Here is a 27,730-nt window from a genome sequence, read left to right as displayed (position 1 = left end):
TTCAGAGTAAATGAAAGAAACAATTTTTTTAAATAAATGAAAGAAACAATTTTTTTAAATAAATGAAAGAAATAATTCCGAAAACAAACTGGTGAAAACTTAGAACTTGTGAAACAAATAATTTCAGATTTAGTGAGAAAAAATAACTTACAAATCAATAAGAGAGAAAAAATGTTTCCTATTTCTGATAAAAATTATTTCACAATCAATAAAAGAGTAATTGCATAATTGTGGAAAACGAAATGATTTCATGATCTCAAGTGAATTCAAGAGGGAAAATAATTTTAGAATTACCGATTACTTTCTTTAATTATTTTGTTCCTGTTTAATTCGGAGCCCCACTGGCCTCTTCTGTTAAGATGTAACTAAATTTCATGAGTTGGTGGCCCGCGAACTTCGCGGGAAGTTTCAACTTGGCCCACCATTCTGAAAGGTTGAAGACTCTCCCTCTCCCCCAACCCCCTGATGTAAAGGGTCCTTTGCATATATGCAAAGCTACGAATTTGAAGGTTTCATTTTGGTTCATAACTTGCACCCTCAATAGCTGAATGTACTGTGAAAATAACAAAACTTTCCTTTCACAGAATTTTTCTGCAATCGTGTTTCGAATATTACATGAAAAAATTTAACATAAAAATCCCGTTCCCATAGAAAATGAAAAAAGTAGTTCAAAATTTTATTATTGTTTTCATCGTTTCGGGACATTTTATAAAAAAAAAAAGTGTTCTCGAACGTAATCGGGGGGGGGGGAATAGTCGCTTTAAAATTGCGAAGATTCGTACGGATAACAAGTGTCGAGTGCGATCGTGATTGAGCTAGATTAGATAACAGAAGAGATCGGGGAAAAAGGAAAAGAGGGAGCAAGAATGAAATCTCGCAAGTGAGACAGATGAGAATAAAAAAAAAAGAGACAAGACTCAACCGGTGGTAAAAGCAGGGCGCGCTGCTTGCTCTGCTCGCAACCCATATACGAAAAAAAGAAACGAAAGGGGGTCTTTTTAGTGAATGGGTTCCACATCGCGTGGAGCGCAGACAAACCAGAGGATACCGCGTGGGCGAGTTGCGTTGACGAATAAGCGGCACCAACATTTCCATTTTTCCCCACACCGGCCTATCTGACCTTTTCGCCGACGAGCCAATAACAGAGCTCCGACGATTTGCGCAAGCCGTACGTTTCCGTAGGCTTCAACTCACTCACTCTCTCTCACATACACACACACAAGAAACCAACATCGCGCAAAACTCGTCTCTCTCTCTCATTTCCCACATACATACAAACACGCAGAACTATCTTTCCTGTGTGTGAGTGTTTTCGTCTTCACGTCAAATACAATAGACGCTGTGGAAGAGCCTGAAGCATCAATCAGCCAACTGCTACTCGATCGACCGGACCCTTTTTTTTCTGCCCCTGTTGCCGTTTTATTATTATTGTCGTCGTCTTTTTTTTTTTAAGACACAATAACGAAATTAGTCGGGTGGAGAAAGCCGTTTTTCCACCGATACACGAAAAACTGCCGGCGAGTCGACGGCCAGCGGCCGCGAGAGTTCTTGCAGAGAAGCACCGAATACTCCTCAGGGAATTTGTGAACGCTTGAGAGAGTAACGACGTGAAGGAAGCATCAAAAAATAGGAAACGAAACATTTTTTTTTTGCTTTTTTTGGCGATTATATTAATGGTTTTTGTCCAAGGAAATAATTAAATAAGATTCTTCTCTGCATCTGTTTTTTCCACCGACACATTTTTTTTGCACAATATTTCTTGAACGTCGAAAAAAGGTTAACGGAAATTTTGAACCATGACAGGATATCCCAGTCTATTTTTCTTAATCTTGTTGATGTCTTTGGTCGGAGACATGAGTGCGGCTCAGGATCCGAGTTCCAGACAGAGTAGAAGCAATCTGTTCGCTGCTCTGAAACCTCCTCCTAGACACAGGAAAGTGTCAACGTCTTCTCTTCTGGACTCTGTCCAGCTCAAGGAATCGGACCTGTTGTCGAGCGTTGTTGACGATGAGGAAGACGATTTGGACAGACAGTATCGAGTGCCCTGGAAGGACTTAGAGAAACCTGCTTCGTCGTCCCGCGATGAGAGGGGAAAGAGAGGCAAGAAGGGGCCACCGAACGGATCGGGTCCTGGTGGTTCCAAAGGCGGTAGCGGAAACAACAACAAGCCAAAGACGAAAAACTCACCTTCTAATATGCCAGTTGCTGTTGGTACCATCACGGCTGGGAGAGATACACGGAACCCTCCTCATCGCTATGATGTTCCGCTAATCGGTAAGTTGTTTTTTTTTTCTAATTCTTGCTTGTGATTTTTTTTCTATTATGTATTTAATGCATTAATTATAGAAAATAAATTATACTTCTGTGCCTAAGATGCATAAGATGCATAATATAAAAAATTATTCCGATAAATTTTTGATAAAAATTAATATGGATGTTTCTTGAGTGTTTGCAGCTGTGGAGTCAGATATATAAAAGAACTTTCAATTCAAATTTTATATGTTACGAGAGTATGATTTCAGGTTTCAAATTGAAATAGAGAAGTGTAGTAGAAAATAAACCAAGAAAAGGAAAAAATCATTATTTTCACCATTCCGAATGAATTACCATATAAAGTCCGATTTTTTTCTAAATTTATAGGAAATATTAAAAGTGCGAAACCTGTTGTCACAGTTGACTTTGATATTTGATGGAGTTGATCAGAAATCCAACATTCTGAGAGATATGATTAATGTTCAAGGTTCAGTTGAAATACGGTTCGAAATCTTGATTACCTACGTAATATTTTTATAACTCTAATATTTCATTTTTTCCATGTGGGGGGTTGTGGGTACTGATGGGGGGGGGCGTACGCAGGATCGATTTATGGAGTGGGCTTAACGAATTTGCGGGGGGCGCACAACGAATTTCTTCTTGAGAATTTTCAGTAACTGACCTTGAAAAGGCCTTTTAAATCAACAGCAATTAATTAAAATGGCATATAAAGGGAGTTTCGATAATTTAATTATCTTAGAGATATTTAGAAATATTTGTAATTTTAAATTACGCCTCCCTGCGTACACCTATGGGTTCTTATAACACTAAATGACCGATAAAAATTTCTGCCACTGATCTGAATCAGTTTCTATCCAAAAGTAATATGCTTACCATTTTTTAACTTTTTTTTTCTTTGTGAGACAGCTATAATAAAAGTCTTCAATTGCATCACTTAAAGAAGATAAAGTTATCTTCCTGGCTGTAATGCGATGCATCAGTCGAAAGGCAAAAAATGTTTCAGTTTTAACATAACAGTCGATACAAATAAGAGAAAATTACGGTACTTTTGTTTTTTGAAATTATTGTTTATGCCAACCGAAGGAGAAGCATGAATTTAGTTGCACCCACGTATGCGAAATTGAAAACACATTACCAACAACTGCGAGTTCGATTGCATGCTGACGTGACCCAAGAAAAATTCCGTGTATACATCTTATTTCTATATCTCTTCAAAAACTAGTTGTCTTTAAATAATGATATTTTTCTTTGATCGTGACTATACTTATCTTTGAAAAAAAGTAGAACTTTTTCTTTGAAACATATATTATTTTCTGTTCTCTTACAAACTCTCGGGAACAGTTCATTGTTTCCAAATATATATATATATTATTTCTCTTAAACTTTTTTTCTGGTTACGATTAGATTTTTAAAAAAATTCTGAATATGTGTGTGTTTTTTCAATCAGCCACCATATCCCATTCTAAGAAATAAGAGAAGTAATTTGACATTTTTTGATCAATATCTTTAAAATTTTCGGAAAAAAAAAATTGGACGGTTGGATAATTTTGGATTTTTGAATGCTATTTAAAAAATTTTCACATTTCTAAACAAAAGTAAGCTTTTCAAATCCGGAATAGACATGCATTATTGCAGCCAATTGAAGTACAGTGTTTTGTTATCATATCTCTCAGAGCAGAATTTCGTATAAATTTTATGAAATATTCAATTTTCGAATATATTTAAATGATAAAGTTTTTCGATATCTTCGTTTAGATTTTATACGTTTATTCAAAATTCTTCTGCCAAAAGCCAAAAAAAAAATCATTTTGATATTCATGAAATTACTATGATTAATAAATTACAACGCAATTTTTTTTCTATACAGCGTTTCTGAAAAAATTTCCATTTCTTGTACCAAACTTTATTCCGAAATTGGGAATCGGATACTGTCTTGTCATATTTTTTCCAACGGAACATTAATTGAACATCTCATTTATGAAATTCGAAACATGAAAAAATTAAAATTTTCATCAATGACGTTTTTTTACGATCTTTATAATGACTCCCACTTATCTTTAGGATATATTTAGTACAGTCATCACATTACGCAATAAGTAAGTCCAGTTCTATTTCACAGAAAAATTCATCTCTCGGGCATTATAATTTTTTGTTTATTTTACTTAAGTTTTCAACGTTTTACATGATAAAACTGAATTTAAAATAAAATAAACTTCTCTACCAGGTTTATGATACGATCAATACATCGAATAAACTTCCAAAAGTTTCAAAAATATCTTATTTTTCCAACTAGATCATACCATTAACTACGATAAATCCCTATAAAAAAAAGCAATAATAAGATAAATCATAGTGTCTGAAATCTGTCTGGTCTTGGAGTTTTGTCTTACTTTCAAGACACGAAAAACATGATCCTCTCAATTTTTTTCCATATCTACTATAACAAAAAATAAATAAATTTCATCCCATACAGAAATTGATTTTTTTTTATTATATATTTATAACCGTAATATTTTTTTTCCTGACCTTTCAAAGAGAGAAATCCGTCCACATGATGGAGATCCATCATCATATACCTTTGAAGACATAAGAAAAAGTCAAAATTTCATACAATGAACATGACTTTCCTCAAAGAAATTTTTTTGAGAAATAAAATAATTTATTTTCATTCTTTTGTTTTGAAGCTGGATTAAAAAACTTTTTGTTCCGTTGCAAAATATGGAATGTAAATAAGAGATGATTAATATCAATATGCAGTTGTTTATCTTCATGAAAAATATTCTTCCTTCAATTTTTATCCTCTTTATTTTATTATGATTTATTCAGAAGGAGAAAAAAAAAAAAAATTTTTTTCATCTTTTTTTTCGTCTATTAAAGACATAAACCGATTATTATGGAAATTTATGTCGAAAACAAGTTTTGTTAATTCTTTAATTCCATGGCTGAAAGTTTTATAAGGAATTAAAGAACGCAAATGCACACAATTAGTAGTAATTATCTCGATGCTGATTTATTTATTTTTTATTTATATTGAAGAATTGTAACAGTGAAAAAATATTTACAGTTTTTTTTGTAATCTGGGAAAATATTTTGAGACATCATTCATTATTTATGACTCTATCATTATCATTCTGTTTTGGTTTTGCTGATGTATCGATTGAGGTTTCAGGTCACAGTGGTATTTTTAGAATATGGATTTGATATTGGAGGGAAGTACAGTACAGTCGAACCCCGTTATAGCACTTCCCCCTTCGTTGTAGTGCCACACATTGTCATCGAACAAATCTTCCATATAGGGGATTATAATTTACAGAACCCGTTTTAACGTCATCTCATTACAACGCCAACTATTTCTCGGATTTATACAAAGTCAATGTGCTATTTTCCTAGAAAACTTCCAAATTTCTTCTCTTCTTTCATTCTGCTTTATTTTATTTTTTTTCGGAAAGGAGTTAAAGATTCACCCTTTTTTACTCTGCTGTTATTTTCAGTCAGCATGACAACAGCTGGATGCAAATGACTTATAAAGAATAAAGATTGGTGTGGTGAGTCAAAAAACTCAAAAGAAAAAGGGTGGATAATGGGACGGGGGGTCTAGAAAGCACATTTCTCATGTATACCGTACTGCAATTTGTTCAACATTACCAAGATAAGTTTTCCACCAGTGCATGTTTTTTACACTCTGGTCATTACATTCCGAGTGATAGAGGTAGTCATTAAGAAATCATCTCCCTCGATTCACATCGAAAAACGAGTTGTTCTTCAATACCTGAAAAATTGGAAATTTGTGATTACCAAACATGTACGGGGATAAAAAGCAAGGCAGCCATTATTTTCTTATGTTCATTTTGAACATGTGATTTTCATTTTTTTACTTGTAAAATGTGTCGCTAAATTTATGCAGAACTAGAATAATTTCAAAGGTAAGTATATGGTTTTCTTAAATTTTATATCAAGAAATATTTAAGTAACTTATTAAGTAACGCTATTCGAACATGATCCGATATAACGCCAAACTCGTTATGGCACCCAAAATTATTTAGGACGGATGGTGGTGGCGTTAGAAACGGGATCCGACTGTATATTAAAAAGCGTTGCCGAAATATTTCAAAGATTGATATATTTAGTTATGTTTGTATATATATATATATATATATATATATATTTATGTATACAAATTCAAGGATTTATAGATACAAGGTTCCGTATTAAGACTTGCAGGACACCCTGTATAGATAAATCCGTTAGATGTGGTATTAATACATGGATGAAATTCATTTCTAACAAATCAGAAAATATTAGCAGGAAATAGCTGAGATATTCAGCTGTGAAGATGGTATTTATCTTTTTGACGTTTCATCAGTTATAGTGGATGATATCTGTTAAAGTGGCAAGATGTCAATGAAGAGATGCTATCTTCTCTTGTAGCAGTGATTCTCAAAGTGTGCGTCACGACTCCTAGGGGCGTCGCCAGCCTTTGTCAATGACGTCGCGGTGAGCTGTCGAGATTGATGATTGCCTATTCAGAGCTTTGAAGGGAAGGTTTTATTTAGACTATTGTGGAGAGCCGCGGATAAACATTGTTATGGCAAGAGAGCCACAGATGGCAAAAGTTTGAAAGCCTAAGTGTCAGTGGGTATAGTGACGGGGAACATAAAATATACAGTTTATTATCCTTGTTGAATGTATGTAAATACGAGAAATGTCCGTACTCTTGTTCTCGGAAATTCAATTTCTAAATATTAAATGAAACTCCGGGGTTATTTTTCTCGATCGTAAATTTGTTAGTCTCATTGTCTTTTCAAATATATTATTTATGGAACATCTACGGAAAGTCATAATCAGCCAAAACCTAGACCTACAAAATTAGTCTCAGAATGATTTAACTTCTTTTTTTTTTTTGAGCTTCACTTTCAACCAGATTACGCAAATTGTTGTCAGGGTACGATGTTTAAAACCTGAAAGGGTTTCTCAGTTATTTCGGATGATAATTCACGGGAAAAGATCATCATAATTTCTTAGAGATTGTATTATGAAAATTCCATCGAACACCTACAATAAGCTGAAAGGAAAGGCTTCATCTTAGAATCTTCAATTTCTCCTTAGAACCACTGATTCCTAAATGTCTCGTCCATATCCCCACTCTCCGCCTACAACGTTCCTGTATCATAAAATATTCATACTTTTATTAATATTTTCATATACACTTCTCAAATATATTTAGCTAGACACTTCTAAATCTAAAAAACTCTCGCATGCCTTATTATGGGTGGATCGAGCAAACCTTGAGAAGCATAAGTACGGACAAAGGATCAGGATCATAAGCTCTCCCTTATGAAGAACTACAAGGCTGATTTTAATTAAATTTCCCGTACTCTGAGTAGTTTTTCCTCGCACACAAACTACTCATCGGAATACAGCCAGGTTTTTTGGATATCTTAATGAGAGTCCATTGAAGAGAGATTAAAGAAATAGCTGAATTTTTGACCGCCAGGGAAGAGGTTGGTGCTTTTTTATTATGTTCTACATTTTCCCATGGTGCATATAGCTTATATACCAAGTTTCAATGGAATACGTCCTCCCTCCAGAATGGGCGTTACATAGATCTGATCCATGTCAGTGTACTCATGGGTGCTACATTGGTCTGAGCAGTGTCAGAGAGTATTGAAACTACTCGTACGGTTAAGTCGTCACGTCGGCTGACTTGTTTTCTGTGGTCTCCAACTTCGAGGCGCTAATGCGAAACGATATCCCCGTTAAAAAGTCTATCGACAGAGAGCAACAGGTCTACAATGGTACAAATATTCAATCATTACACTTCACTTCTGAAATATGGATGGCTGCACTGAAAAATCAGACACACAACACTAAATACGCACTCAGACTATTATGTACACACACTCACACTTCCGGCACAACTCACTCGGTAGTAAATTTCCCACGACGATAGACCGGAGTTGTTCTTGGTTTGAAAGAAATAAAGAAAAGGAAGTGGTAATTTTTTTTTAAACATATTTTACACTCCCATGCCAAACCTAAGTTTATAGAGGTTGCGAAAAATACAATATTTGTACTGTTTTTAAACCGGGAAATTGCCGTTTCACAAATGTTTCACATACAACTGAATATGCCCGAGAAGATTTATTAAGAACCTCTGTGCAGTCAAAAATTGTACATCCCCATGCTCAGCTTAATTTCATGCAGGTTGAAAAATATAAGAATTCAATTTTGATTTTTTTTTAATTAAAAATTTATCATTCTGTGCAGTTGCAAATATGGCACATACCTAAATACAGCCAAGGTGTGGCTATGTATATGCACCTGATCGAAAATAAAAACGTTTCAACCTATCCGAGTAACTCAAATGTCCGAACGCAACCATCACAAACAAAATTCAGTTCACGTTTGGATGTTTTTCCCATCTCTTTCTCTCAACCCCTTCTTATTGAAAATCCGTCTCAAGGATAAGGACCTGCTGTCCTCCAAAGCGGTTGTTACAGTAGTGGATGAATGAATGAATGAATATGAATGAATGAATAGGGGGGAAATAATGTTCTTCTTTCTGAATGAAATTCTCTCAGCCGGTAGAGGAGCATTACCAGAGCGTTGAATTTATTCCGGCACGTCATCTCACGCTTATTTATCGCGAGCGTTTCATTTCCGTAAATGATCCTGAAGTAAAATCGAGTGAAAATCATCAGCGGCACGACATGATACAGCATGAAAACAGAAAAAAAATAGTGTTCGTTGTCGTCTTCTTTTCGAATCACGCATCGGAAAATCGGAATTGGGAAATCGGTTTTCGTTTGAGGCATTCACACGAACGAAACGGAAGAGAAAAACATGAAAGGGAACACAAGAAAAAATCATTTGTGACCTTTTATATATACGTCGACGGAAATCGAAGCGACCAAGAAAAGAGACTGTTGTGGGGAAAAAAAAACCTACAAAGATCCGTTATCATTGACAATGCATCGATTGCTCTCGTTAAAGGTTTGATACTCTTACCGCAAATACCGAGAGATTTGTATTCAATCCGCACGTTTTTGTCGGCAGAAAAACCACACGGCGCTTTTCGAGTATTGAAAGATATTCTGGTCGATATATTAATGCGTTGTGAACTGATATTAATTTTTATTTAAGGAATCCGGTGTTAACTCTCTTGGCACTTTTCTATAAAATGGTAGTGAGGGAACTTTAACAACATATTTTTTAAATAAAGTGTCACAAAATTGGGAAAAAACAATAACTAATTTTGCTTTTTTCTATGAAGCCTCTTTTATGTCAAATTTTAAGCAAATGCCATGTAATATTGGAAACACGACTGCAAAAAACTCTATGCATGAAATGCTTTATTATTTTCACAGTACACTAAACTAGCAATGGTGCAGGTTATAAATCAAATTTTAAAGGGTACGCTCGTAAATTACGCACAAATCTGTTGATAATTTCGTTTAACGTATTGCGCGTGTATAAAACCTAGACAAATACATATGATAGACCTTAAATTTTGGTTTATAACTTTAACAATACATGCCAAAATATCGTATTAATATTTTGTAATGATGCAATCCATATATTTTTAGCAATCATGTTTCAAACTCAAGTAAAATGTGAAAAATAGCATTCTCTGTAAAAAGTGCTTAAAGTTTCTAATCACAGATTTACTTGAGGTAAAACCGCAACAGTAAAGTGGGCATAACTCTGGTTCTAGGCATTAGGGCCATTCAAGTATTACGTAAGCAGATTTTCAGCCATTTCTGACCCCCCCCCCCCTCCCCCCTTGTCAGCAAAAGTCAGCAAAACACTGCCCCCCCCCTCAACTAAATTTCGTCAGCAGCTTAGAATATTCCATATCTTAAAAAAGGGGCGGTTGATGACGTAAGCAACCTTCAAACCCCCCCTCTCCCCCCTTGTCATAAAAAGTCAGCAAATCCGAAACCCCCTACCCTGTCAATGCTGACGTAATACTTGAATGACCCCTTATGTAAAGAAAACAAAGCATGTTTTGGAATTACTGGAGCTTTGATGAAAAATGAATATAAAATAAATCGATATTCTCTTTCCAAGTGGAGTTTTAAACGAGTCGGATAACTTAAATCATTTTGTTGCTGAAGAAATTTAGAAAAATATAATCATTAAATAACATTTTTTACCCTCTCAGTGGTATTGACGAGGTATCTCGCCTGCTTAAAAACTTCTTATTTTAGCATTGGCTGGCCCAGATATTTTAATTTCTCAATGGGGAACATTTTTCTCTTACCTTGTACGACTGAAAAAACGGAGAAAAGCCTACTTTACTAAACAGATGTGAAATTTTGTATGGACTTGGTGATTTCTACTATATCGCAGAGAGGGTTGATAAAATGGAATTAAGGTTACCTTGTTATGAGCTCTCTACAGCCAAAACTAATCATCAGACGACTGCAAAACGTTAGAACTGATTTAATGAAATGATACGAAAGCAATCAAGAGCAAAAAAAATCAGTTTTGACATTCACCGCCAAAGGGTATCTCCACTGAAAGTTGTAGTGTACACGATATTTTTTTTTTCACAAACATGTAAGCAAACCACTCATGTATCCGAGCACCGCTGTGGTGGTCGAGTGGCCATAGTAACGGACTCGCATCGCGAAGATCCGAGTTCAAACACCACCGTCGCTACAGTGGTGGTCGGCTGAAGTTGGTTTCCTGTGGTTCCCAACTTCGAGGCGTAAATGCGAGCCGATATCCCCCATTAAAAAGTCTCGCTACAGAGAGCAACAAGCCTACAACGATAAATTATTTCATCATTACACTTCACTCATAGTTAGAAAAACTGGTGGCAGATGGTAGCGCTATACATAACAACTATTACTCAGAAACAAACTTCAAGTCACGTTTCACTACACGTACAGTCCAAAATGTACCAATTTGCTAAAGGTTCCGCAGCGGAATATGGACGAGGTGCGTGTGTGGTTTAGTAGCAGTAGTGTATCCGAGCATCTACGGCAGAATCATTTACACCTTCTCATTTCTGCACTAAATACTATGACATTTTTTTCTTTAAGAACGTGCTTTGCTGGTGAAAAATGTTTATGAACATCATGGTTCTACACGGAAAAACCATGCAAATATTTTTGGCAGTTGAAGCGGCTCAAAAAATTTCCCCCATACCTTAATTAATACATTTCTTAAGTTTCATAATTATCTGTTGAATACCTACAGTTCATAAAGCTCAAAATAAGGCCACTCTAATTATATGTCCCTTGTATATCGGTTGAAAACCGAGCAATGTTCAGCAATGCTGCAATGAATCACCATAACTTTTAATAGAAAAAATGCTGGCAAACATTTGATCAATGCATTAAGCATTTGTCACTAAATCATTGAAAATGTCTTTGATTTAGAGAGATCACCGGTTTTTCTTTGAGATTAAAAGGGATTTTCATTAACATTAACCACATCAATTAATTGGGACTACTGCTTATTAACGAAGTAGTCGAGATAGCCAAAATAACTATATACAGTCTTTGTCTATATAAAAATAAAATACATATTAAAAAAAATCTTAACCATAAGAAACCAATTTGATATTGTCGTACGATGGAAATAGTTTCGGAACATAAAATTCATCTTCTTCAGAAAATTATAGTTGCTGGTGAGAAATCCGTACGAAGTATTACCCGGAAACTCATGATTTCATATTTATCTGCAGATCGTGTTAAATTCATTGGAAACACGACTAAAAATATATAAATATAATAAAATGAACTTGGCCATTAGATACGAGTGAGAAATTCCGGATGTTTCTGCTCTGAATAGGAGAAAGAGTGAGAGAGAGTTGTGGAAGAGAGTGAGAACAGTGCCTAGGGGTTAAAACTCTTCGACGAAACGGTTACTGGAAAAGGATAGTTTTCGGAACTTCTACAGAAATGGAAGATCCGGATATAAATTGGAAATCCTTGTTAAAGGACATCCATCACTTTCCACGGAACGGAAAACGCCGCTGGGTTTGCCTGCCCTTTCGCACCAACCAACATACACAGATAAGGGGAAGAGAATTGCTTCCGAGACCCCACCTCCCTCAAAATTTGCATATTCCTCTGTGGATATTATCATTGCCTGGGATTATGATAGATTAGTTAGCACCGGCTGATGGTGGTAATTAAAGTTGTTCATTTCCAAGTTGTTTTCAGTCATTCTTTGTCATTTATTACCTGACGTCGGCGTTATTATCGTCTCTATCGCGAGGGAAGTGACTATCCCTATGTTACTAACTATCGCTGATAGTTTTCCAGTCCTATACATACGTGCATCGGTATGGATATTTTCGACTCGTGATAAGACGAGGTGTGAGCAATATTATTTGCTTTCTATCAGAAACTTGAAGGAATAATGTGAGTAATTATGACAGTTGCTGCCTGTTATTCCCCTCCCCCGAGTGACCCCTCAAAGGGGACTCCCATTGTTGATTGTTTATGTTAGTCCCCACTCACCTCTAGATTGTTTATTTTAGATTGTGTGAAAACATTTTTCTCATTTGTGGCAGTATTCGCTCGCATATGCATATATATTCAACGGCACCAATGCTGTAATGATGCAAATGGTCCCACCTCCCAGTACCCTTCAGAGGGACCCACTCTATACAGGGCTATCATTTGACTTGTTGCACAAATATGTACTACTAGTTTTTCTTATTTGACTGCAACCATTATTTTTATATTTTTTTACTTTTGATCCTTTTTTTCCTCTTTCTTAATCGTTTCTTCTTTTTTTCCTATTCCCTTTGTCTTCCCGGTTGGACTACCGGCTAGAGTTTTTCCTGCTAGACCGTGCCCTCCAAGGCACTGAGCTAAAATCGCAAATACGACAAAACTTGGTCATGCTCGGTTTATTCAATTCAGTTCGATGACAGGAGCTCGTTTTTCAATGGTGGTATATAACTTCAAATTTATCCTAATCATTTTTTTCTTCTTCTTTTTTTCTATTATCTTGGCCTGCACATGAACTCTGCTTTAATTCCATTTTTAAAATTGATTCATAAAAAGTAATTGAATTCCTTAACCATGCTTCAAAACCAGTATGATGATGATGTGTCCTCAAATAATTGAAAAAATCACAAAATAAAAGCTCTACACGGAATAAAAAGTTTTTGATGTTGGTCTCATATTTAGTTGTCATATTTCAAATGGATTTGTGAGGAATTACATCGTAGTTTACTTTTTTTCCCTCGTGCATTTACATGCCCGATACAATCCATGTTTTTTAGTAATTATTTATGAAACATTATATTACTTTACTCATTATTATGTTACTTTATCTCGTTCTTTCTTCTGCTTTTAACACTTTTCTCGTGTCTATATCTATTTTGAGTTTTTCACATAAATATATAAATAAATCTCAAAGAGCCTTACAAATTTTCATTCAAGTTTCAAAAAACAAACTTTTTACATTTGAAGAATTATATAAGTGAAAAATATTTTCTTTTCAACATTTTTGAAACTTTGAACATCGTCACTGATTTCTTGCATTTGTTAAAAAATTTTAAGTGCGATCTACTCTACTATATACCGACCTGAAAAATAAGAAGATATATCTACAAAAATGATTTCTTTTCAAGCGTTACAGCAATACACGAAAAAATCTGCACCTTTCGAGAAATAAATCATTCAGGAAATTTTTTTTATGTCAAGACTCCATGTGCACAGTGGCTAATGTGGCACGCGTGGCTTAGGCGGGTCACCCAAGCAGTAATGAACATTTGAACATTTCATCGTTCATTTCTTCGAACGAAAATTTCATCATCCTTAAAAATATACACCAATTTGGTAGCCAATAGTATTTGTTAGTCATTTTTTTGTCGGCATCCGGAGAGACAGGACGACAACGTCCTAATTGAGTTTTTGGGGCACACGGGGACTGTATAAAAAGTTAATTCCTTTTATTTTAATAACTATACATCCCCTTCAAACATGAATGGCATATCTGATCGCTATACGTTATGTGTGCGGACACTTTTTCTAACTGCAAGTATACCTCTGGAATCAACGGTTCCCCAGTAAAATGCCATACGCACTGTCTGCCATATGCACCCTGTATAATCAGAGTAGTGACACTCTGATTGAGATCATCTCTCTCTTGGGATGTTTTTAAATGTATATTATGTGTCTTTATATTACAAATGCTTACTGAAAACTAGAAACATCTCGAATTTTTTTTGTTGGGTGGTACCTTCAGTAAAAACCGTATGTTTTTTTTTTAAAAAATGTTTTCACTTATCAAGCATTAAACAATTTTTTATATAACTAACATTATTCATCCAGTTGTTTTTTTCCCGCTGAACTTGGTAATTTTTAATTTTATTTCTCTCTGAAGAAAAACATCAAAACGCAAATTTATTTTTTAAAATAAATATTGATCACATATTTACTGGGGAAAAAAATTATTTCTATAGCAGATAGTATACCATCATAAGCACACAATTCATTCTGGAAGGGAAATTACCCTTAGACCATCAATTAAAAATTCATTATTCTCACGAACATAGTGTTTGATCAAACATCTTCAATGATACATGCATGATATTCAAGAATGTAGGTAATACTACTGAGAAAAAAAGCTAATAAAACGAAAGAATTCCCATTAGAAACGGTACCAAAATGAAGCAAAAAAAATGATCAAAATCCCCGTAAAAGAAAAAAAACAGTTCAATATTCGTAAATCCTTGCTAATGAAATTTCTTGGAAATAAATCGTCTCCAACTAGAAAAAGTACTTCTTAAATATATTTTTTTTCTACTATTGTTATTTATTATATATTATTTAACCCCCTGTGGGAAAATCCATTCTTTTTGGCAGATGGAGTTTCCAACATATTACTGGAGGAGAACATACGTTTGCTCAAAAAAAAATAAAAATAAATTTTAATCTACTTTTCTTCCTTATTATTTTTTTATACTCTCCCCCAAAAACTTTCATTCGGTAATAATAATAAGAAATCCAGAAAATAGGAAACAGGAATCGAATGTCTTTTACCCTCTGTATGAATCTTTCTTAACTGATTGTCCCTTGGAAGAAGAAGAACAAGAAAATAGATATTGAATTGATGATGAGAAAAGACCTATAAGAGATTATATTTTCTTCTTCTTTTTTATGTTATCTTTATATTTCATTTTCCCCGTTTCGTTTTCTGTTTTCTAGTTTTTCATTCACGTACTTCTTTTTTTGCCCCCGTGTAGAATCTGTCTCCCATGTTGACTGATGCAAGAATTCACATGATTGTTTTATTTTTGTTTCTAGAGGGAAAAAAAATTAAGACTGTTACACACGATTGTTATTTATGTATTAGGTAAAATGTTTTTTATAATCGATGGAACATAAAATTTATATTGAATATTTTTTTTTTTACATTCAAAAATAATTATTTAAACTTTTGTTGTAAAATTTTTAAAGTTATTGATAAACTTTTTGTGCAGGAGAAGCCATAAATTCGTAAATAATTAAAAATTCATGAAAAATTGTAGCAATTGATATGTTTGATTGCGAATTTCGAAAATTTTGTCCTAATGAAGGGAAATTGTCTTTTTACTACGGAAAAAAAAATTTTGTTCAAATTTTTCTTGGTAGGGGACTGCCAAGAAAAATGGATTTTCTTGGTAGGGGACTGCTTAATTTTTCTGTAATTGGAGCTTACATAAGGTATTCATTGGGATTTTTACATTGATAAATAAAATTATTGTTGAAATTGTTTCACCTCAGCCACGAATCCCACGAACGTTTCAGACACAGAAGAGATTGAAGAAAGGTTCCAATCCCAACTGCTAGAACTTTTATGCAGAGATCGCTATCAACAAAAAGTAACCCCCCCCCCCCTCGAGACAATAATTTTTCCGCAAACCGCATTTAAATTTACTTATTCCTTCACGTTTTATGAATTTTAAACTATTTGCAAATTTATTGGACACCCCTGTATATTTTAATTGTATCGCAAGTTAGATGTTAGTCACAAATTAGAAGTTAATAGACTCTTATTTGTCTTATCACCTGTTTCACAAAGTTTTTCCATCACCTCTCAGAACTAGCCAACCCATTGTATTTCATGTTGTAGCTATAATTTGTGTGCGCGCGTGCGTGTGTGTGTGTGTGTGTGTGTGTGTGTGTGTGTGCGTGCGTGCGTGTATCACCCTCTGGGTTTCATTCCATCAGGGAAATCTTTGGAAAACATTGGTTTAAAGCCAACTTCTGACGGCTGAGCTTCCGATAAACTTTTAAAGGTGAAGGAAAATCCTCGTATCTGCCCACATGATTGCGAAACGGCAGGAATAGAACTTTTTCAAGTCGTTTTCAAGAGAATTTCGAATGATTTTGTTTTGGAATTACCGAAGTTATAGGATCTAACTCACACTATTCCCTATCGAGAATTGATCTGAAAACAGTCTTTGCCGTTTACTAGGATTAGGCGTGTTCTTTTTACAGATAATAGCATCAACAGACATTTTATGACGTCTGTCACGAAAGTTAAAAAGATCTCAATTTTTAATTGGGGAAACAAAAAAAAGTCTCCAATCGGTTGATTTTCCATTTTCTTATTATTGACACTCTGTATACAAGACGTTGGAAAAGAAATATTGCATGCCTATTTCTTGAAGTCAAGTATGAGAATTGTGCGATGTAGTTTATGTATTTGAAGAAGAAAAACACCTATTAATAGTTTATTAAATATTTTCATCACACATTTCAAATTTTTTAGCGCCTCTTTCTTTGTAGTTCTACCACTTAGATCCGATTTTTTTCAGAAACTGGGAAAGCTTGAGCCGTTAACCTAAGCCAGTGTTTCTCAACCTGTGCCTATGAGAACCTCTTGCGTCCTGAGATTTTCGAAGGATGCCACGTATAAAAAAACAACTAAAACAATTGGGATAGGCTGCGTCATAAACGCGACCGCAAATTTTTGACGCATGAATACGTTCTTTAGGCCTACTTTTGCGTGGTAGGTACTGAAATTATAATGAAATTGGCATCATTAGATTCTTCTTTGTTGTATCTAATATGTTTTTTATTTGCGTTGCGAACTTTCTGAGATATAGTGTAAAACAATTTCGTTACGAAAGCGGACCGCAAGTCTGATCCCCACGGCAGAAGAGCTATTAAAACCAGAGTGTTATGATTGGATTCGTCCTAATCACATCCACCCGCAGACATTCAAAACACAAATATGCTCTGAATACTTGCTGAGATATGCGTGTTTAAATTATTTCATTAATAATTCACACAACTTTTTGCGAATGTACCCAGTATCGTCAGATGATTTAAAAGACGTATTCTCGTCACAAATTCTGTAACAGGTCATTCAGGAGGCCCCAGAGAGGTGCGAAAGAAATAGGTATGGAGAAATAAAGCATTCAACGCTGTCACCGGCGCGCTGACGAGATATCTCGCCTTCTTTAAAGCATTTCATTGTAGCGATGGCAATTCCAGATACTTTGTAAAACTGATTTCTCAATGTGTGTGTGCGGCACGTATTTCTCTATCCTTTCTTTACTTTGCACCTTCTGAGAATCGGAAGAATTCCTACTTCATAGAAAAAGATATTGTATTTTATATGGGGATTAGGAATATTTTCTATGCTGGTTAAATTCTTAAATGAATTATAGTTGATAAAAGAAGGCCCATTAGTAAGGCCCAACCCTGTAGAAGAAATTACGTTTAGAACCCTATCAAAAGTTAGTCTGAAACCTTCGACGGCGCATACTAGATACTTCGACGAATCAATCTTGACATTGACTTCATTTATAAAATTTTTGTGCATTTATAAATTTACCGCGAAATCACTTTCATAAGTAGAAAGGGTCTCATCCCTGGATAGTTTGGGTCCAGTTAAGGCGTATGGGTTGGAGGGGGGTAGCGCACAAGTATAAAATATTGTCCCACAGAGGTCATAAGCAATAAAAGGTTTGGAAACGGTGACCTACACAATTCCAAGAATATTTTTCCTCTGCCAGTCACCAATATAATGGCTTGTTCTGTATACATCCCACAGTAGAAACGTGGCATATGGCTAAGATCAAACACTTCCTACACAACCAATGCACCCTCCTTGAAAAACTTTCATGCACAACATTAGAAAAATATCATGTGGTAGGCCATCTTGTTTAGAGTGGGTACGAAAGGAAGTAAATACAAATGTGTGGTAGGAAACAAATACATGTGTATTTTTTTAAATACTTAAACAAATACAAAACAAAAACTTAACAATTAAAAAAACAGCATTGTCGCAGAGCCATATAATTTTGCATCTTATAAATATCAACACGAAAAAAAAATTTTAATTTCGTCTAAACGGAGTTGTTATATGTTTTTCTTAAACAAGAGTGAAATTATTTTTACTGGTACAAAGAAAAATGAAAGAAAGAGAAAAAAAAATTGAAAAACGAACAAGATCTCGACGAGTTTTTGGATTGAAATCTTTTTCAATTATTTTTTTGTGTATCGATATAGTTCATTTTTTTTCTCCTTTTACCTTCGGCTAGGAAATGATACCGCACGTGGAACAGGAAAGAAAAATAGAATTAAGAAGATCCATCGATTTAAAAGTGGTTTTTCGTAATTTCATCTTCTCGATAATATCGCTACATTATTTTTTTCCCCTCTACATCTTTTTTCGTAACCGTTTTGAAAAACTATATTTTCCTCTTTATTTCTCGAGCTTTTATTTTTTAGTTTGACAGTCCTTGAGAACTTCTATTTTTCGACTTAAATAAAATAAAAGTAATAATATATGAACTAGAGTGATTGAAATTTTCAGGAAATTTACCACAGAACGCACATATCATAATATAGTGGGGGTTTTTTCTCGAGTAGTAAAAATTAACTGGAAATTTGAGTAGTTTAGATAATATTTCACGTGGTTTCTTTCAGTATGTATAAGTTAAATTTGATTTTGTTACATATATATATGCTTACCCTTGAGCTATAATTGAAAGTTATATTTCTCCGAATGTTCATACAAGTCTATAATCGATATTGTTGCATTCTGCATAAAGATATGAAAAGCTATCACATATTTATTAATTTTGTGGAGATATATGAGAAGGGATTTATATATTCAAATTTTAAATCAAAATAAGTTTTCATATCGTAATAGGCACTTTTATGTTTTTTTCTATAGGTAAAATAATTCTGATATGTATATTATTTTGTTATAGATATGACTTTTAGATGTTATAGATATGACTTTTAGATGTTATAGATATGACTTTTAGATGTTATAGATATAACTTTTATAGTTGCGACTAATATCAATTAGTAGTTATTTATCCTCATGCAAGATATACTTTTTCTGCCATTTTTATTCTCTTTAATGCATTACGATTTATTTATAAAACAGATTTTTTTTCACTCTTTTCAAACTGTTGAAGACATAAACCGATTATTATGGGAATTGAAATAAAATTTATATTTATTTTTTTTATTTCTGATTTAAATCTAAAGGTTTCAATAATAATAATAATAAAATAGTGAATTAAAGAAGCGATGAAGCAATGCAAATCTGTTTATCGTTTAGTGAAATACTTAATCCGTTTGGGATAATATATTTCCTCTTAAAAAAATATCTACTTTTGAAACACATTTTTCGTAAAATAAAAATCTATAATGTTCCTTCACGTAAAGTACCGTGTTTCTTAGCGTAGGCATCTACTACTACTTAACCGTACATTCACTTCATAGAAATGTCTCTGCGGAACTTCTAACGAACCGATACATGCAGAGACGTGTTGTGTGCGTATGCCTGGCCATAATGTATTTATGTTGTCAGAAATGTTATTTTTCCCGTACTTGTGTACTCAAATGTCCATGTTGAATGAGTATCATGTTGAGGATCTACCTGATCTCTGTAGTTTCCAGAGTTGGTGGTTTTTTTTTCGTTTTTTTTTTGGTGAAGTAGGCTCGCATTGGGGCACTGGAGTGGGGCGGTGGTAAGCTGTCCGTCTTCCACTATGAAGGTTACGATCAGGTCCATGGATTCATATCCGAACATAAAACGTCAGAAGCAAGTTCTTTACCTACCGAACCTGGAACGACCACCGATGGATGGAACCTCCATTTCCCACCCAACTCCACTGGTTGAAAATTGCCGTGTGTGGTAAAGTAGACTCGCATTAGTGCCTGAAAGTTGGAGAATCGCAAAAAAATCTGCTTCAGCCGACCATCACTGTGCTACCAACGACGTGCTCGAAGCTGGTTCCTCACGATTATAGCCCAGCAGAATCCCTACAGGACCGCAAAGCGGCTGGCGTAAGCACCTCGAAAAAAAGTGTTTTTCGTTCAGCTGCAAGCACCGCACCTTTTAGTATGAAAATTGATTCCAAGTTATTTTTTTATTTTTGCATCATAGCAACGAATATTTGTCAGATAATGCTCGCTGAATGCTCAGAACCAATTCTGAATTCTTTAAATTCAGTTCAGTTACTTGATACTACTTCAGTGTTATGTGATTATGGTTATAGCCAATTTCCTGGACACAATTTCTTGAAGCAAAAAACAAATTAACGTAGGTGCCGCATTAGTGTGAATCCGTAAGATTCTAAAATCATGTTTCTCAATACCCAAGTGCAACTGCGGATATTAAAAGAGATACGGTAGTAAGAATTATTTGTATTTAAGATGGATTCTCTGAGCTCTTATTCGAAAAAGGCGTAAATATTTACTTTGAGGAAAAATCTAGAATTTTCATTTCAGTGTGTATGCTTATTTCGATAGTCACCGACAAAATTTTTTGTCAATTAAGAGAGAAAGCTTTCCTGTCATCTCCTGAGAGATGAAGATTCTCGGCTCAGTTAACCACTCTCATTTCTCTGATATTTTATTCCGACAACAAATATTTTCTAGAATCTCAGACAAATAAAAACCAAGGGGAGAGAGACAAAAATCAGGAAAACGGATCTTGTAAAGGTTCGAATGAATTTCCGGGAACCATAATAGCACTTAGGAGAGCTATTTCAACATCTTCCGGGACGAAATAGCATAAGAAAAAAAAATAGAACATTTCTAGAGCTCTCTCGCATGTTCCCTTCAAGTTGTGTACGTCAAACATGGATACCCATTAACTGGGCAGGAAAAATGCCTCAAAGGAAAGAGGAAAAGAAATAAAAACGTCTTTTCGTCGTGGAGAAGAATCTAACACTTTTTTTCCGGGATGCAACGGTAAGTTCATTGTATTGGCCACATCTTTTGCTTGAGTGTATAAATGGGAATGGATATTACGGGAGAGGATTACGCAGTTGATTGGATTGTTTATTATGATTGGACTGTTTTACGTGGAATAAATAACCGAAAACATAAAAAATTCGACGATATTCTTTTCGCTCAACCTATAAATATCAAAATATATCATTTTGCAGCATTTGGAATGTTTCTGAAGTCCAATCATTTATGAGAAATTCAAATATTTGCTACTTTGAGATTTTAAAAATGAGATAATACGAAATTTCTTTATGAAATGAAAGGATCATGAGCAGGGATGCTCAACCTTTTTATTCGGTGGGACAGAAACTATTATATATATATATATATATATATATATGTATGTATATATGTGTGGTGACCATATGACCCGTATTTTACGGACTTCTGTTGAAATAATTTTTGCCCTCCCGATTTTGAATGAATTTTACTTGAATTTTCAATTCTTATTGAAATCAAGGAATGGGATTGTTTGTCAAACATATACTTTTTTTTAAGAATTGCATTTTAATTGATCGTGAGTTGCACATGCAGTTCTCGCCATAACCAATTTTTCAGTAATTTTAGCCATAATTGGTATTTTTGTTTCTTTTTAACAAAAATATTTTGGCTATAATTGGGAACTTTATTCCACTTCGACAGTCTTTTTTTTTTTGGTAATAACTGGTGATGGTCCACGAGGATCCAGATTTCTCGTATTTTGCATGAAGGAAATACTGTCAGTTTCATTCTACTAACACTTTTCTACAAGAACACCTTTCGCGGGCTGTAGGGAACCCCTTGGCAGGCCGCATTTCGCCCACGGGATGAAAATTGTGTGCCCCTGATCAGGAGAGTCTCCGACGGGGAAGTTTGGTGAAGTGTGAATTATGTTTTTCATAAATTTTCATTGGTGTTTTTTTTTTGTTTTTTTTTTTGCTCTGGGAGACCCATGCTATGTGTGATCGAGATAAATTTAGTTGCGCTTTAAGTGACCATATTATTCTCCCCCCCCCCCCTCCACTTTTTTCACTTGGACAAATCTTTCTTGAGATATTTTTTTGTAAAAAGAATGTCCTTTGTAAGATGATTGAGTGCAACTGGAGATTTTCTTTTTTCTTCTTACATCATTGTTCCTCAAGCTTTTTACAACTGTGAACCGGACAAAAATATATAAATAGGAGAAATAATTTGCGGACGGACAAAAAATACGTTAACAATATGTAGACTGCATTTTATTTATTAAATCTAAGATTATGTAGCGGCTGTACATAAATTGGGCGAAATGTTTTGCTGACCGGTACCAATCTTTGCACCCAGAGGAGAAGAACACTGCTTTACATTATCTCTTCATCCCGTACATTTTACTGTTCAGCTCCTAATTTAATTTTCAATATCGGAATGTAATTGAAAACTCAGCAGACAGATTTATGTCTATGCACCCCAAAATTTCACAGGATAAGCCGTTATTGATAAGTGTTCTAATTGTGCGGTATTTTTAAAATATCTCACGGTGCAATATATGCCTGGCCGATATCCGGCACCCTAAGGTTCAGCAACACATTATTTGCTTACCGCTGTGCAAGACTCTTATTAGCTGGACGACTACGGTATCGTCTTGATGAAATTCAGTGGGTCTCTGGAGAATTTGAATTTATTACATATAATTCGCTTTAACTCAAGTCGGGCAGTCGCTACACGTGGAGAGCAAAAAATTCAATAATCGAAACACTTCATCAGACGTGTTCACACTCTGATATACACGAAAAATTTACTATTATTTACTTCCATCATTACATTCAAAACTGAGTATTATGTATTAAAGTATATTTCCATAGTAGATTAATTCTAAGGATAGAATCGATAACGTGCGAAGTGGCCCCTTATTGTCGAAGTGAATAATGGAAAACGATTCGGTCGTTCAGAACATCACGATATTTATTTATCCCGGTTGATCCGAGCACGTATCCTCCTCATCCTTCCAATAAATTAGCTCCTTATGGCACGAATCACAAGCTGCGATTTCTCACAGTGCTACGGCTGAGTATTCAAGGACCTCAAAATTTCCTGAGTATAAGTTTTCCTATCTAATCACACCTAATAATAAAAGATTCCTTAAAAATATGAGCACAATATCTAGATGATACAGATTTTTTAAAAATGCATCTATCAGCTAAAAAAAAGTAAGAATTTTACTGAGATTTCCAGTGTTGTGCGTAGGAGACATACCCTCCAGAAACATGAAAACCAATTTCCGATCTGAGATTTTCTACACGATAATCGCATTAGAACCTGTCCTCAAAGGTGCACTTGAACGCAAAGTAAATATCTTTATAGGTACTAAATAACTGTACAATACTAGGAGAGAGATAATATTATATAAATAAATAAATAAAAACACTGAGAGAAATAACAGAAAATGGAATAACGTGTATATAGCGAAGAGGGGGTAGAGAGGAAAACAAAACAGCTCCTCATTCTTTCGGAGAGACTACATATATAAAAAAATACTATTACAGAGAACGCAAAAGCAAAAAGAACACATAAATCCGCAGGCAAAAAGCTCCAACCTTTTCTGGTGAACCACCTACAACACACACACACACACACTACTGCCCACAATACTGCAAAAAATAATAATAATATAAAAAGAACCGTCAAAGTACTTTCGGTCCATAAACAAAGAGGCTCCCTTTAGACCACACAAAACACATACACACACATATGCACTGTCTTCCTGAGCTTCAATATTCTTGGACCTTCCATAATAAATAGAAGATCCGAGCCATATTTATCGCCTGTGATGTTCGTTTCTCCCTTTTTTTTAGCTACTCTATTTTGGTAATGTCCCTTCTACTATATCTGATATAGTATGTATACGACCATGCATATCATGTTTCAAACAATACACTTATTTTACCGAGTATACCCAGTACTAGTTTATACATCAGGTGCTCTTTGAGACATATTTTCAAAATACTGCATGGTGCCTTCCGAATCTGCCGTGAATTTTTTACCATATGGGTAGGTTCCAGAATCCATTCCGAACCATAGAAAATGGTGAAAGGGTATTTCTGTCGTGGCTTTCGTGAATGGTCTCTTGTGTACGGATTCGTGCATAGTCGAACTGGTTTATAACAAAATCGACGATTCTGAGAAATTTTGTCGTTATAACCGAAGTGCCGTTACAATCAAGGTTGATTACGGTGATAATTATCATCCTAATCATAATTCCCATAACATATTTTTTATGGGCTTCTTTTTTTTTCAGCCACTTCGTTGGGCATTTTGCCTGTTGTGGCCTTGTATTTGTATGAAAAGAAGAAAGCGGCAAAAAATATATCGTTATATCTGAGGTTAAGGGACATTTCATAGAATAGTTGGGACGGCCAAAATTGCGGAAATGTCCCGTAAAATATAGATCATGTGGTCATCCATAATACACAAATTTCTTTCCCTCGAGCTGCAAAAATAGCGCATATCTGACCCGTGGACTGAAAAAGTTGTGCATCCCTGTCTTGGAGTATGTAGATATTTTTTTGTATGATACAGAGTGAAGACGAGAATACATTTTAAAAATTGTTAACTAATCAACTAATTGACATAAAAAGGTGTGGTTTTGCACTAAAATGCTTATCATGGCCTAATTTTGGGTTATTTATTTATTTGGTAAAAATTTCAAGTCGGTTATCTACTCCAGAGTTTCCCAATGCTTTTTTCTGAATTTTTTTTTTCTCATGAAGCCCACCCTCCCCCCCCCCCCCACACCAATGTATGCCAACTCATAGGATCCCATATCATACCAATAGCTTCTACCGCCTCCGTGAACGATTCCATCGCCACCAGGGAACGATATTGCCCATTTTAGAAAACACTGATCTAGTCGCGTCTAGAGAAATTCACAATTTGATAACTAAAACACCAAAAATGCTTATAAAATTCAAAAAAAAAAATCGAAGACAAATAACCCAAACTTTTGCAAAATACAGCTCTACTCAGCTCAACAAAAATCTCGTCCTTTCAGACGTTAGTCTCGTAAAAGAAATGATTTATTCATTCATTTGCTTCAACTGACCAAATATTTATCCCACCGCTACTGGCCGAAAACATTCAAGAAGAAAAAAGGGAAGAGAGGATTTCTCAAAGTTTCATCTCTTGGCCATTTTACAATCCCTGGCTATAAGATACTTTCAGTGATCCATGTCCTGCTTTTTACCCCCCCCCCCCCTTCCCCACAACATATAATGTATACTGAGCAAGATGGGGGTTGGATTGATACCTTTCTTTGTTATGCACAGATTTATTCTCCTGACGAAACCCACCGCCAATGTATGAACGTACAGTGGAACCTCGTTTATACGACGAAAGGGCCGACTTGAAACGCCATATAAATGCGTAAGTCACACAACTGATAGTTCTTTTTAAAAAAATGACCTCACCCACCCCCCACCCCAACAAACATACATAATATTATAAAATTCATGTGTTTAATAACGTCTCCAATTCTGGTATAAAAATTATTTTAATCATAGCCGAGAAAAAAATAAACAAAAATTGAATTTTAAAATCGAATTTCAAATTGCATTGACAGAACATCACTGGCAATATTCGAAAGAACTGATAGTGCACGCGCGCGTTTACAATGGAATTTCCGTCCCTCCGGAGAACGACAACGCTGAAAAAATTGGGAGAAAAATTCTGAAAGGACATATGGCCGTCTTTTAAACAACATAAACCTGTTTCTTTGGGACTCGCGTTCTCAAAAACAGGCAACAAATCAATCCTTTGAGTGTTCACTCAATCTTAAAGGTCATATGGATATTTGATATTATTTTGATTGTTTAATATTGGATTTATATATATTAATTTGGATTTGATATTGTTTAATGATGGATATTTGATATTTTCCTATACGTCAACAATCCCCCAAAACTATATGGCTTTTGCGGTGACAATTTTTAAGAGCTGTTTCAGCAACTCGTTTCCGCTTCCACAGAAATCGTGTGCATTTCATGGGTATAAATGACGTTTTTTTTAAAGATTTGAAGTTCGTGTCGAAGTGAAATCGTTGAATAATTGAGGATTTATGTCGAACACATAAATTATTTTAACTCTTTATGTCCGATATTGTGAAAAGTAAAACAAGATGAAAATTATAAAAACTTAAAATAAAAATAGAATTGTAATGATAATAATAAATAGTTATCGAGGAAATTATTTGGTAAGTCATTTTAGTTCTGATTAAAGACAAAAAACAATGTTTTTGAAACAGTTAATTAGTTCAAAACACATTATCTAACCTGGTACTTCAAAGTACAGTCATGATAATTATAAAGGTTTAATTGGCAAATATTGAAATATCCAGAAAAAAAAAGTTTTGAGGAATTATATAAAGCAAAATGAGGTACCCAGAATTCTATTACATGACAACAAAAAATTATTGCCAATATTAAAAAAAAACATGAGATGTTACACTTCAGAGAACACACTGTACTTGTATGATTTTCATAGATTTAAACGTATTAAAAATTTCATTTATTGTTTGTCAACTTTCTTTTGTATCATTGTTGAAGAATGCACAGCACTCTGTCGTCTCCACGCATGCTATTTCTCTCCAAAATGCAAGGATCAAAAATCGTTCTTGCTGGGCTTGTCAAGAAATAGGGAGACATGTTTGAGCTTCTGCTGGCAAGAAACTTCGAGAAATCTCGCGAGTAAAAATCGAATGTTCACCAATTTGTGCTTAGAAGCATCAATGCCGAAACGAGTTGAAAATATAAGAAATTTAATCGTAATAAATGAAAAAAAATCACGTTTTGCTTGAGAACAACATCGCCAAATAAATAGTCAACATGGGAATCAATCGCGATCGAAGCCAAACGTCGTACAAATGGGAAAGTCGTATAAATGAACGGCGTATAAACGAGGCTTCACTGTATTTCATTGTAAACGTCTCCATGAATATTTGATGTGGTTAAGGAATCTGTGAAGGGGAAATACGGATTGTCCATTCAACCAGAATGACAGCCGCATATCATATTCTCACTGAAAGTTTCGACAGCTGGTATGGTCATCCCTCGTTGCATAATCACTATGCGAATTATATATATATATACACACACACACAACATACATATATATATATATATATTTATTTATTTATTTATTTCCCTTTTCTCCACGTTGCACAATTTTTTTCCACCATCTTCTTCGTTTTCCGTCTGTTTATCCAGTTCCTTTTTATTTCAATGGAA

At 34.7% G+C, this 27,730-nt stretch overlaps 1 protein-coding gene across 1 annotated transcript in view; it reads left to right on the top strand.

The window, feature by feature from the left end:
* The first annotated feature begins 1,089 nt into the window (after window positions 1-1,089).
* Window positions 1,090-27,730, top strand: part of LOC149076251 (uncharacterized) — a 130,278-nt gene continuing 103,637 nt past the window's right edge. Inside the window, exon 1 of the mRNA XM_089245511.1 lies at window positions 1,090-2,274. Within this exon, the coding sequence (XP_089101637.1) occupies window positions 1,797-2,274 (478 nt within the window). The 5' untranslated portion in view covers window positions 1,090-1,796. The remainder of the gene's footprint in view (window positions 2,275-27,730) is intronic.

The sequence above is a fragment of the Pholcus phalangioides genome, unplaced genomic scaffold (genome assembly GCF_987345545.1).
Source record: "Pholcus phalangioides strain wild (caught in Gottingen) unplaced genomic scaffold, Ppha-v1.0 ptg000015l_1, whole genome shotgun sequence".
Taxonomy (NCBI): domain Eukaryota; kingdom Metazoa; phylum Arthropoda; class Arachnida; order Araneae; family Pholcidae; genus Pholcus; species Pholcus phalangioides.
This window is presented reverse-complemented; position numbering and strand designations above follow the sequence as displayed.